This window comes from Halichoerus grypus, chromosome 6 (genome assembly GCF_964656455.1).
Source record: "Halichoerus grypus chromosome 6, mHalGry1.hap1.1, whole genome shotgun sequence".
Taxonomy (NCBI): Eukaryota; Metazoa; Chordata; class Mammalia; order Carnivora; family Phocidae; genus Halichoerus; species Halichoerus grypus.
The window spans coordinates 84,364,808-84,378,299 of record NC_135717.1 but is presented as its reverse complement, the minus strand read 5'-3'; the positions used below and the strand labels follow the sequence as shown (position 1 = coordinate 84,378,299).

The 13,492-nt window shown below is 44.4% G+C and overlaps 1 protein-coding gene and 1 pseudogene across 1 annotated transcript in view; one reads left to right on the top strand and one right to left on the bottom strand.

Annotated features, from left to right (window-relative positions):
• Positions 1–10,784, bottom strand: part of A2ML1 (alpha-2-macroglobulin like 1) — a 36,786-nt gene extending 26,002 nt beyond the window's left edge. The window contains 11 exon segments of the mRNA XM_078074153.1: positions 212–326; positions 1,516–1,541; positions 1,544–1,641; positions 2,347–2,395; positions 2,398–2,430; positions 2,916–3,075; positions 3,888–3,908; positions 8,948–9,000; positions 9,563–9,725; positions 10,041–10,224; positions 10,720–10,784. Coding sequence (XP_077930279.1) covers positions 212–326; positions 1,516–1,541; positions 1,544–1,641; positions 2,347–2,395; positions 2,398–2,430; positions 2,916–3,075; positions 3,888–3,908; positions 8,948–9,000; positions 9,563–9,725; positions 10,041–10,224; positions 10,720–10,784 — 967 coding nt within the window.
• Positions 10,785–12,362: 1,578 nt separating this feature from the next.
• LOC118526315 (non-histone chromosomal protein HMG-14 pseudogene) lies at positions 12,363–13,076 on the top strand (annotated as a pseudogene).
• The last annotated feature ends 416 nt before the right edge of the window (positions 13,077–13,492 follow it).

Genomic DNA, 13,492 nt, shown 5'->3' with positions numbered 1-13,492 from the left:
ATTTGACAGAGAGAGGCACAGCGAGAGAGAGAACACAAGCAGGGGGAGTGGGAGAGGGAGAAGTAGGCTTCCCACCGAGCAGGGAGCCTGATGTAGGGCTCGATCCCAAGACCCTGGGATCATGACCCGAGCCGAAGGCAGACGCCCAACAACTGAGCCACCCAGCTGCCCCTTTCTCTTTTCTTAATGAACCAAGGACTATCCCACCTACCTGTTCCTTCCTCCACCACAGTAGCCACAATATTGATGGTGTGGCTGTACATGTAACCAGTGAGGTTGAAGGTGGACATGTCCACAGAAACGGAGAAGCATCCTGCTTTGTCAGTCTAGTGAAGCAATCAGGGAGAGAGAAAGAGAGGATGAATAACCTAACTTTTACTCCCATTTCATAATGTACTATCGAAAGAAATTCTTATCTCCATGCTTTAGTTTCTCCACCTTGAAGATAGAAAAACTCTCCTATAACAATAGAGTATACACCTGCACATACACAATCATGAAACAACTTTGAAGATCCAAGATATGAGAGGGGGGAAGAGAACCAACTGCAGGGCAGGAAAATTGTATCTCCCAAGGATTTAGGTTAATTTCTTGACTCCAAGGCAGATTCCAAAAAAGACTTCATCTGGGGCGCCTGGGTGGCTCAGTCGGTTGGGCGTCTGCCTTTGGCTCAAGTCATGATCCCAGGCTCCTGGGATCGAGTCCCCGCATTGGGCTCCCTGTTCGGCCGTGGGGGGTCTGCTGCTCCCTCTCCCTCTCCCTGCTGTGCTGTCTCTTTCTCTCTCTGTGTCAAATAGATAAACAAAATCTTAAAAAATAAATAAAGGGGCACCTGGGTGGCTCAGTCGTTAAGGAGCTGCCTTCGGCCCAGGTCATGATCCTAGGGTCCTGGGATTGAGCCCCACATTGGGCTCTCTGCTCAGCGGGAAGCCTGCTTCTCCCTCTGCCACTCCCCCTGCTTGTGTTCCCTCTCTCACTGTCTCTCTCTCTGTCAAATAAATAAATAAAATCTTTAAAAATAAAATAAAATAAAAATAAATAAATAAAAAAGACTTCATCTGTTTAGAATAAAGAAGACTGCTTTGTTCTTTGGAACTGGGGCAATAATTGTATGAAATGATTTCTACTTTGGGCTTTTTGCCACTTTTTATTTTTACCACCTTTCAACATATTTTTTTTCCTTCTTAAGTTTTTATTTAAATTTCAGTTAGTTAACACAGAGTGTAAGATTAGTTTCAGTAGTAGAATTTTGTGATTCATCATTTACATATAACACCCAGTGCTCATTACATCACGTGCCCTCCTTAATGCCCATCACCCATTTAACCCATCCCCCCACCCCTCTCCTCTTCTGCAACCCTCAGTTTGTTCTCTATAGTTAAGAGCCTCTCTCTTTTTTCCCCCCATGTTCATCTGTTTTGTTTCTTAAATTCCTTTACCACTTTTTTATATAGGTGCTTAGTTACTCATTAGGACATATGAATAAGGTTCCTTTTCTACATCCCACTTACTCACCTGTCCAGAAAGGTTCCTGCATTTGTAGGTAGCTGTTCCCATTCTGCCTCTGGAAAATGGTAAGTATATGCCTTTTGACACACCGATACCTGCACTGCCGCTAGCATGGGCTTTCCATAGGTGTACCTAACCCAGAAAAGCATGAGAAGTCAGAGTTGGGAGATTGCACTTGAGATCCAACCCTCCTCTTCCAAAACACCACTGTCCCTTCTTTCCCCTACTCCAACTTCTCAAAGTACTAACAATCCTTCACTAGTCCTGTTCACTTCCCTGTTTTACTCAAAGCCTTACAATATTGCCACTACACAATAAGTACCATTGGAAGGACAGAGACCGTGTTTTTCATTCTCCTTACTCCTATCTCTCCATGGGACTCAATACTGTGTTCTGCATAAGGTAGACACTGCATCAGTAATGCTGATTGAGCGAGCGAGCGGTGGAAAGTAAGAGCAGAGACACAATTAGAAAATGTGTTCTTGGGGCGCCTGGGTGGCTCAGTCGTTAAGCGTCTGCCTTCAGCTCAGGTCATGATCCCGGGGTCCTGGGATCGAGCCCTGCATCGGGCTCCCTGCTCTGCGGGAAGCCTGCTTCTCCCCCTCCCACTCTCCCTGCTTGTGTTCCCTCTCTCACTGTGTCTCTCTCTGTCAAATAAATAAAATCTTTAAAAAAAAAAAAAAAGAAAGAAAATGTGTTCTTGGAGAAGTCGTGACTCTGGACCACATAAAAGGCTTAAGTTTTCACCACTGCCTCCATAATCTCTCTCCCCATGACACTCCCGTGTCACGCTTCTAATATAGCTTTACTCTCCCAGATCCAGAGCTTTATTCTAACCTACAACAGATTTTCACTAAGAAGGATTCTTCTACTGTTGATAACTGCTGGGCTCTATCACGTCCACCTTAAATTTAGGCAACACTGGAGAGAGTGGAAACAGAAATGGGAAAGGAAGAGGAAGAGGATTTGACCATACAGGTAGTGGACAGAGGGGAATAAAAACAGTCATATTTAGGGGCGCCTGGGTGGCTCAGTCGTTAAGCGTCTGCCTTCGGCTCAGGTCATGATCCCAGGACCCTGGGATCGAGCCCCGCATCGGGCTCCCTGCTCGGCAGGAAGCCTGCTTCTCCCTCCCCCACTCCCCCTGCTTGTGTTCCCTCTCTCGCTATCTCTCTCTCTGTCAAATAAACAAAATAAATCTTAAAAAAAAAAAAAAAGTCATATTTAAATTAATTAAATTAAGGGGGATTATGAAGGCAAAATGCTCCTAAAGTTATTGGCTGGTTTAGCATGGATTCGAAAATGAATTTAAAAAAATCCCTTCCCATAGTAGATTTTACTTTACCTTTGCTGATCTGGGGACAAGATTACGTCCAACACGTTGACCTACTAATTCTCCCACCTACCATATTCTTCCACACTGAAGGTGCCAAAGGCCGCGCCCCCAGCCACTTCTACTGTATAGGTTCCCAGCGTTGCCTCCGGTGCCAGATGGAAGGACAGGTCTACAATGCCTTGCTCAGGCACCACCTCCAGCCACTGTGCAATCCTGTTCCTATTTGGATCCTGTGTTCATTAGAGAGAAACTCATGAGGTACCTGCCTGTTTCTCACTATGCACTGCAAAAAAGCAGGTAAAGACACAAAGCGCAGGTAAAGAATCCCACTCATTGCTCATGACCCCCGTGGTCTGTATCCAGGAAGAACAGCTCCTTGTTTCATTTATGATTTTCTTTATTACTAAATGAAATAAATTTTCCTATAGGTCCGACCCCACTTGGGACGAAAAGCATCTTTGTGGATTCAAATAATCAGACTGAGTCCTCAAAGGGGTTATCACCAGTTTCAGAAAGTGGGCTTTCGGATGTCCTTTACAAAGAGTGTTTATTCTTGGTACCTATTTAGGGGCAACGCTGAAGGAATTTATCACAAGATACCCAACAGATAATCTAACAGAACAATGGAGGGGTTGCTGTGGGGCATTCATCCTTCTAGTCCCTTTCATTCTTAACACTTCCCACAGGTATTCGTGTCATATTCAACGGCTGAGTGTCTATGACAATAGTCATTAGAATCAGAGGAGTACAGAACCAAGCCTGGGTGAACCGGCATGGCACAGAGAAGTCAGAGGAATCAGAGGGAGAGGGCTAGTGGCAGCGGAGTGATGTCCTTCTCTACAGAGCCTCAGGACTGAGAGGGTGGGGGGCGCAGGCAGGAGAACAGGCGCAGCTTGGGTGAGCTCTGGGTGCTCAGTACTTGGGCAGAGTCTCGGGTTCTGGGCCAAGATCTCCGAGTTGTTTCTGGGGCTTCAAGGTTTAGCACCAAATTCATTTCCCCTTTTCCACAACTGACGGAAAAGAAAAGGAAACTTCGACTTACCTGCAGCTCCGCCATGGAGTACTGAAAAGGAAAATCAGATAATGTGGGTTAGAGCAGGATAAGCAATAAGGATGGGCTGAAAGCAGAAAGTTCACAAGCGCTTCTTTCTTTCTCTGTTGCCCATTTCTTCTTCCTAAATGGCTCTTTTGTGCCCTCATCAGGGTAACAATGGAGTAAAAACTTACTGGCTAGGGGAGGAGAGAGAAGAGATTTCTTCAAAGGGATTGCCAGTCTCCAGAACATTTGAAGAAATGAAGCTTCAGGGGCACCTGGGTGGCTCAGTCATTAAGCATCTGCCTTCAGCTCAGGTCATGATCCCAGGGTCCTGGGCCCCGCATCGGACTCCCTGCTCAGTGGGAGACTTGCTTCTCCCTCTCCCACTCCCCCGTTTGTGTTCCCTCTCTCGCTGTCTCTCTGTCAAATAAATAAATAAAATCTTAAAAAACAAAAAAAGAAAGAAAGAAAAGAAGTGAAGCTTCAGACCCTTCAGCATCCCTTAGTGCTCTGGGGCTGAGCGCTACCACAACATGCCTTAAAAGAAAGTCTTAACATCTGGAAGCTCCCCGATGTTTAAACCTCTTCTTGGGAGCCAACTATCTCCTTGCCTCCTCCTCTGCTGTCTGAATGTCACTGGCAACATGGTAACATTTAATTTCTAAAAAATATTTTGTTTAAAAGAGTTACCTCAGGGTGCCTGGGTGCCTCAGTCAGTTAAGCATCTGCATTTGGCTCAGGTCATGATTCCAGGGTCCTGGGGATCGAGCCCCACATCCGGCTCCCTGCTCAGCAGAGAGCCTGCTTCTCCCTCTCCCTCTGCTGCTCCCCCTGCTTGTGCTCTCTCTCTGTCTGTCTGTCAAATAAATAAATAAAATTTTTTAAAAATTAAAAAAAAATTTTAAAAAAGAGTTCTATCAAAGGACTTCAAGAAAATGCATGTTAAAACCAAAAGGTTAGTGGTGAACAGGTTACTGGGCTAGGCGCCAAAGTGTCACCAAAATTACTTGCTAATTAGAAAAAAAAGAAGACAGGGGCACCTGGCTGGCTCAGTCAGTAGAGCATGGGACTCTTGATCTCGAGGTTGTGAGTCCAAGCCCCATGTTGGGCATAGAACTTACATTAAATAAATAAAAAAAACTTAGGGGCGCCTGGGTGGCTCAGTCGGCGGGAGTGGGAGAGGGAGAAGCAGGCTTCCCGCTGAGGAGGGAGCCCGATGCGGGGCTCCATCCCAGCACCCTGGGATCATGACCTGAGCCGAAGGCAGACGCTTAATGACTGAGCCACCCAGGCGCCCCTAAGATCTACTTTTAAAAAGATACGTGCTAAAGTGTTCAGGAGTAACATGTTAAGATGTCTGCAACTTACTTTTAAATGATTCAGAAAAAAATATATATCGATTAAAATGAGTATGGCAAAATGAAAAATAATGAATGTTATGTTTGAAAATTCTTTTTTTTTAAATTAATTTATTTATTTGTCTGAGAGAGAGAGAGCACAAGCAGGGGGAGCGGCAGGCAGAGGGAGAAGCAGACTCCCCGCTGAGCAGGGAGCCCGATGCGGGACTTGATCCCAGGATGCTGGGATCATGACCTGAGCCGAAGGCAGATGCTTAACTGAGCCACCCAGGCGTCCTTGAAAATTCTTGTAATAAAAAGTCGAGAACAAAATGACTGCTCCAGATAATCTTTGAGAAAATCATCTTTTTATTGTGTTGTTTGTATAAGATCTTTCGATTTTTTCAAATTGTAATCGTTAGAATTGTACAAAATCATAGCTAAGGAAATTGGTAATTAGAATGTCTAAAATGTTAGGGGCGTCTGGGTGGTGCAGTCGGTTAAGGCACTAACTCTTAGTTTCGGCTCAGGTCAGGATCTCGGTGTCATGAGACCAAGCCTCGAATCAGACTCTACACTCATTGCAGAGTCGGCTTCAGATTCTCGCTCCTTCTCCCTCTACCCCTGCCACCTCTCTCTCTCAAATAAATCTAAAAAAAAGAGGGAGAATGTCTAAAATGTTAATATAATTAAGACTCTGATGAGAGACTGTATACTTACTGAACTCGGGGCATTCCAGTTAGTATTATATACACTTAAAAACTAAATGGGATTGAAAGCTGGAATTTAAATATAGGGGCCTCAGAGAGAGTACAAGAATTGGATCTCGCTTGGAAGGAAAAGGGAATGAAATCAAGATGGTGCTTGCCTTTGATTCTTTTTTTTTTTTTTAAGATTTTTTATTTATTTATTTGACAGAGAGAGATATAGTGAGAGAGGGAACACAAGCAGGGGGAGCGGGAGAGGGAGAAGCAGGCCTCCCGCCGAGCAGGGAGCCCGACGTGGGGCTCGATCCCAGGACCCTGGGATCCTGACCTGAGCCGAAGGCAGACGCTTAACGACTGAGCCACCCAGGCGCCCCCTTGCCTTTGATTCTTGAACCAAGTACCACGTGATGTCAACCAGTGAAGACAAGCAGAGCATCACTAAATACAACTATCAACCTTGATATCCAGGATAATGGCAATTCTTCAGAAAAGCCAAAAAATGAGATAAGGATTATAGGAACAGAAAATTTTCCTTTCTTCCCTTCTAGGTTTTTTGGCTGGTCTAATAATTAAATTGACATAAGATGGATTAACAGGAGAAAAATTTAATTACATACATTTGGGAGCCCTGCAAAGACAATGAGACTCAAAGGCAGCCAGGCAATTGAGCTAAGGAATGAGAAATAGGGGCCTGGGGCTTCAGTGGGAAATAGGACAATTCACAGGAAGATCAGAAGAGCAGATGGCTGGTAATCAAACGTTTGCCCTACCATTCAGATAAATCTTTTAGATAAAAAAGTTCTATCTGGTAACTGGGTCACACCCCCCATATAAGTTCTTTTTTTTTAAGATTTTATTTATTTATTTTAGAGAGAGACAGAGAGCATGAGCAGGGGGAGGGGGAAAGAAAGAATCTCAAGCAGACTCCATGCTGAGCATGGAGCCCAAAGTAGGGCTCGATTTCACGACCCTGAGATCTGACCTGAGCCAAAATCAAGAGTCAGACGTTCCACTGACTGAGCCACCCAGTGCCTCCCCTACTGTATAAGTTCTTTTAGTCAGTTAAAGGAGAGGTAAAATATTTTTCCTGAGTATTTTGGCTCTTCACTGCCTTCAGCTCAAAATAATCCACATGGCAAAGTGGCCCATTTTGGGGTGGCACATCCTGCTCTCCCTCAGGATCAAGGGGGAGACAGGATTTTTTACAAACCAGAGCTATACAGACAATAAGGAGACAAAAATGAGACGACTATGGATTGCTAAAAAGTACAGAAAAAGAACACGTCTCAGATGACAAAGTACTTTTCTCACACAGAGAGTCAAGAAGCAGGGAGGACACCAATTATCCAGAAGTAGGCTCCAGAAAAAACTAAGTGTTCAACAATGCTGGGAAGATAGCATTTCCAACCGGAAGCAGGCTGAGATTTCTGAGTAATGGTTGTAGCAACCAACCCAGAGAGGCTCAGTTAATCTCAAGTATACTTCAGCTGCCTAAGGATAAAATATTGTGCTCTGTAACCTCACAATTTTTGTCCCTCAGTTTCTTAGTAAAATTCCTTCCGTTTATCTCAGTGTTTCAAACTGGAGTTTCAAATTTTCAGTGTTTCAAGTTGGAACTTGGAGTGGGGGGATGGCTAAAGAGACGGTGTAAAGAGGAGGAGTAATTTTACAACAGAAATAGAGAATAAGGATGGAAATCTGAACAACTCTCAGTAATGGGGTCTAATCTGAGCAGAGGATAGTGTAACAAGGGTAGCTACTGAGATCCACCTTCAGGGAGCGATAGAATCTGAACTAACGCTTGGCTGTGGTGGTCACGCTCTCCCCTAGCACTTCCTCCTTTCAGCTCTGGGATTAAGAGTCTGTTGAGAAAGTCGGCAATATTAAACCAGATTGATGAAGAAAGGTACAGGTGATAGGAAGGAGCAACTGAAAAGAATTCTAAATTGGGGAAGAAAGTAGTGGTGGAGGAAGCTACTAATCAATAAGCTGATCGCTTCACTGTCTGTATAGGGAAAGGAAACAAGCTCTGAGAACATGGAGAGGGGAAATAAAAATAACACTTGCCCTATCATTATCTTAAAAAGCTTCATGACAGGGCGCCTGGGTGGCTCAGTTGGTTAAGCGACTGCCTTCGGCTCAGGTCATGATCCTGGAGTCCCTGGATTGAGTCCCGCATCGAGTCCCAAATCAGGCTCCCTGCTCGGCAGGGAGTCTGCTTCTCCCTCGGACCCTCCCCGCTCTCATGTGCTCGCTCTCTCTCATTCGCTCTCTCTCAAATAAATAAATAAAATCTTTTAAAAATAATAATAAAATAAAATAAAATAAAAATAAAAGCTTCATGATACAGCATGTATCCTGGGCTGTGACTGAAGGAGAAAGAAAGCAACAGGGATCACCGAGAGGTAAGTGTTTCAGAAATGTAAAAATGACACAAGCCCTAAATTGAGATCAAACGTATCATAAGGTTTAGGATTCCAGGGACTGAGCTGTTCAAGGAGCATTTAAGTAATCGCCAAATGTTACCACCTTTTTACCTTTGGCACGTAATGTAGTCTTTTTTTTTTTTAAGATTCTATTTATTTGACAGAGAGAGACACAGCGAGAGAGGGAACACAAGCAGTGGGGAGTGGGAGAGGGAGAAGCAGACTCCCTCCTGAGCAGGGAGCCCGACGCGGGGCTCAATTCCAGAACCCTGGGATCATGACCTGAGCCGAAGGCAGACACTTAACCGACTGAGTCACCCAGGTGCCCTTTAAAAACCCTTTTAATATGAGCATTTCTCAGGAATGTTAACCTAATGGATGTCCTCAGCTATCCACTTGAGAACCGGGCATGCTGCCTGTTTTTAGGAGATGGGACAAGGAGGGTTTAGACTTACACCCTGAGGCTAGCACAAACATTCTGCATCTCAGAGGACTTCACTCATCACACTTTTAGAAAGAATCTCTTCTCCTTTTGCCTACTCTCTCTCAGTCTGCCCTACTCCTCTCCCCTTCCCTCTTCCCAACTAAATTCTCACCTTGTCACTCACTGGAACAAAGCTGCTGTTCAGAGTGACAATGCGGAAGTGCACTAGAACAGAACAGGAGGCTTTGGCAAAGGGGATCTTCCCCTCGCTGAGTCTTTCTTCCACCCTTTCTACTTCCCCACACATATTTCTGAGTCAGCAAAACTCCATCAGGTTTTACTTAAAAAAAAAAAAAAAAAAAAAAACTAAGTCTGGGAGAGAGATCAAAGCACCCAAAGGGTTTCTCTTCACAGCTCCTGACTTGGAAACATTAGAACGGAATGCCCTTCTAAGGAAGAAGGCACAAAGTACAAATACCAGGGGTTCAAGCCAAATGCCCTTGATGCTTTTATTCACATACAAGCAGCTGGTCCACAGCAGCCCAGTTAAACTTGCAAAATTCCATCCCAGGAAAAAATGTGTACTTTTGTTTCAGATACACACACACACTAGCAACTCCACCCACTTACTCCTGCTTATGTAACACAGCGTGTCTTCAAAACCTGTGACCCTTCCTCCCTCCTGCCTTGTTCCATAGACCTCCCACCAAACCACAAAGCCCCTCTTTCTGAATATTTGCAGTAGTTTGCCCTGTCTTTTGTCAAATCCCATCTGTGTGTCTCTTACCTTCCTGCCCTGGGTTGTAGATAGGTTTGTCAGTTTGTATAAAGACGCCATTCCCCTGCCTCTGAATTAGAACCTTTGTCTTCTCCTCCAAGCTGATACTACTTCCGGTCGCCGACACCCGCAGTGTAGCCACTTCTTCTGTGCCACCGGCAGGAGGTGGTACCTGAACAAGAGGAGGGAACTAGCTCTGTGGAGGAGTAGGATATTGGGGAATGGAATCAACTGAGTTAGATGGGGGTAGCAAGGGTAGGGCCATACAACAAGTTGCCAGGAAGAAGGGAAACCATATTCAGAGGTTAGTCAAAAACTAAAAGAAGAAATCCAAGGTCAAGGAAACTATGAATGCGTTATGGCCAGGAGTTGAGTTTAGGTTTAGGGAAGACAGGTTTGAAGACTGTGACAAGAGTAGATTGCCTAAGTGCCTAGGAAGGAGGATAAAAAAGGAAGGGAGCAAAGTTGGGGTTGACTCTGTGCTTACCAGAAAGGAGATGCACTGCAAGTGTCTTTTCTTCGATTCAGAAGTTTCTAGCAACTTCTGGGTCTTGTTCTTGGTCTCCAGAGTAATAGTGAATTTTACATCATGGGACCCCGGGCGCAGATCCAAACAAACTTTCTGGGTAGAGGGGAAGTTAAGCTGGGCTGGTACTGTCACCAGATAGTTTCTATTAAGGAAGCAAAAGGATTTCAGGTCAGTAATGATTCATTCATTCAGTGAAAAATTAAGCCCTCTCCTAAGCATTCAGCATATAGCAGTGAATTAAACAGACTGATTCCCTGCCTTTATGAACCTTATTTTCTATAATGGAGAAGCAGATGAGTAACAAATAACTCAGCCTTAAGCTGTGTACATCCTTAAACTAACCACAATTAGGAGGCCATCGCTGAGAGCCTACACCTAGGGTACCAGGAAGGAAATTAATTCTATTACAGAGAACAGGGTATGAGGAGTCGCCCCTTCTTTTTTGTCTTAAAGCTTCCTTTCGGTGCCTCTGCCCATTTCTACTCTCTGGGTAGAGGAGAAATGGAACCAAAGAAGGAACAGATGAGAAGGAAATTAAAACAAATCAGAGGTTATCTCTTCTCTCCCACATTTACATTTGAGAAAAATAGACAAAGAAGCCACCTGCCCTAAATCAACTCTGACACCAAGCACTTACGGGAGATATTTTTCTGCAATGGCTGGTGATAGGGTCAATATTCCTAGAAGGAGCTGAGTCCACATCCTTGTGGGTGAGATTCCTCAAGAGCAGGAACCAGAAGTCTGCGTCCCTGCTATAACATATATATAAACCACACAGGGTGTGCCGCTTTGATTAATGCTCTAGCCAATCACCTATTGGAGCCTCAGGCTAAGGTGGTAACCCCGGGTAGGACTTCTGTTCACTTCCTCAAATTAATTTCTCCCTGAAACATTCATACTGGCTCAGCCAGTCCTTAAATACCTATTCTGGGGGAAAACCCAGGGTTGAGTATTCACAGCGGTAATGCTCTCAGAATAAATTTTGGACTCCTCCCTTTTTTTCTGATTTCATTCCAAATTTCCATCCATATTTGATCTTTGTTCTCTTTTTATTATTAAGACATACTTGGGAACACAAGTATGGGAACAGTTATCAATAGAAAAGCAGTATATCAGGGCACCTGGGTGGCTCAGTCGGTTAACCGTCTGCCTTCGGCTCAGGTCATGATCCCAGCGTCCTGGGATGGAGCCCCTCATCGGGCTCCATGCTCGGCGGGGAGCCTGCTTCTCCCTCTCCCTCTGCCGGCCTGTCTGCCTACTTGTGATCTCTCTCTCTCTCTGTGTCAAATAAATAAATAAAATTAAAAAAAAAAAGAAAAGAAAAGCAGTATATCTTTTATCTAGTTGGGAATTTAAAGAATTAATACTACTCAATATTCTTGTGACTATGTGGAAATAGGGACATATACACTTCTTATAAAAGTATAAGTGGACAACCTTTCTGAAGGCAATTTCACACACATCAAAACCCTTTCAGATTTCTATGACCCAGCACCTCCTATATTGGAAATGTTTCTTAATGAGGAGAGAGAGCATGCATGTATGCAAAAGATGTATCAACCCTAAGTTTCTTCACTGTATTCTTTATAACGGCGAGACTTGAATGCTACCTGGGGTATAAATTAGTGAGGATACTTTCTGGAGCAATGAACAACCCAAATCAAACCAACTTAAACAAGAAAGAATTTTTGGTAATGGGTGGATCAGACATGAAGAACCAAAGGAACTAGAGAAACTGGAAACGTTACGGCCTGAAATTAGGCACTGATGCTGTCAGGACTCCTTTCTCCCACTCTTTCAGTCCCACTGTGCACAGGATTTCCTTCAGGTAGTGAAGAAGGAGCTGGGAATCCTTCCACAACTCTATGATCCCAAGAGACAGAAATTTCTCAACTAAGTCAAGAGAATTTTTTTTTTTTTTTAATTTATTGATTTGAGAGAGAGAGAGACAGCGAGAGAGGGAACACAAGCAGGGGGAGTGGGAGAGGGAGAAGCAGGCTTCCCGCTGAGCAGCGAGCCGGATGCAGGGCTCGATCCCAGGACCCCGGGATCATGACCTGAGCCGAAGGCAGACGCTTAACGACTGAGCCACCCAGGCGCCCCTCAAGAGAAATTTCTGAAAAAGGATTTTCTCCATCCGGTTCTCCCACCGCCGCCGCGGCAGGTCGCAGCAGCTCGGGCGGCGGGAGGAGCGGCAGCGGCCAGGCAGCCCAGCTTCGCGAAGGCTCTCGGCGCGCCCCCGGCCCGCAGGCACCAGCACCCGCCCGCCCAGCCGCCTCGATGCCCAAGAGGAAGGTCCGCTCCGCCGAGGGGCCGGCGAAGGAGGAGCCCAAGAGGAGGTCGGAGAGGTTGTCAGCTAAACCTGCTCCTGCAAAAGTGGAAATGAAGCCAAAAAAGGCGGCAGGAAAGGATAAATCTTCAGACAAAAAGTGCAAACAAAGGGGAAAAGGGGAGCAAAGGGAAAACAGACTGAAGTGGCTAACCAAGAAACGAAAGAAGACCGGCAGAAAACGGAGAAACTAAAAATGAGGGGAGTCCAGCCTCCGATGAAGCAGGAGAGAAAGAAGCCAAGTCTGATTAATACCATAAACCATGTCTTGTCAGTGGTCCCTGTCGCCCTTCTTGTACAATCCAGAGGAATATTTTTATCAACTATTTTGTAAATGCAAGTTTTTTAGTAGCTCTAGAAACATTTTTAAGAAGGAGGGAATCCCACCTCATCCCATTTTTTCAATGTAAATGCTTTTTTTAAGAGGTGAAATCATTTGCTGGTTGTTTATTTTTTGGTACAACCAGGAAATAGTGGGATATTGAATGTGGGAGGCTTTGATTGTCTTGGGGTCAGTTCAACATTCCATAGATGGGGTAGTTTTTATATCCTATAATACCAAGCATACTAAATGGCAATTTGGAGTCAGTCGTGCATTTACTATGTCTTGAATATTTTAAATTACTTCTATTCCCATGTTGTTTTTGGTAGAATTGTTTCCTAAGGAAAACCACTTGTAGATCTTGGCTCTCTCAGTCAGAATTCTTGGGCACTCTGTAACATCTTGGTCATAGTAGTCCAGTTTTCCTAGTAACTCTGTTAATGTGCTGTGCAAGATTGAGAATTTGAGCATTTGGTGTATATGATATTAAATTGTGAATTAATGGAACTTAACAATGTAACAGTGTATCAGCATCTGAAGATCTTGGTACTTGATATACTGTTAAGGAAAATTTGCCTCCAAATTTTAAGCTGGAAGGTCACTGGAATAACTTTTAGAAAAGAATCACAACTATGTGATTTTTTAGATTTTCGGTGCATGCATTAAGAATTGTGTACAAATTGAAATGTCTGTACTGATCCTCAAAACAACCAATAAAAACTCAACTAAGAAAGAAAAAAAAAAGGATTTTCTCCCTCC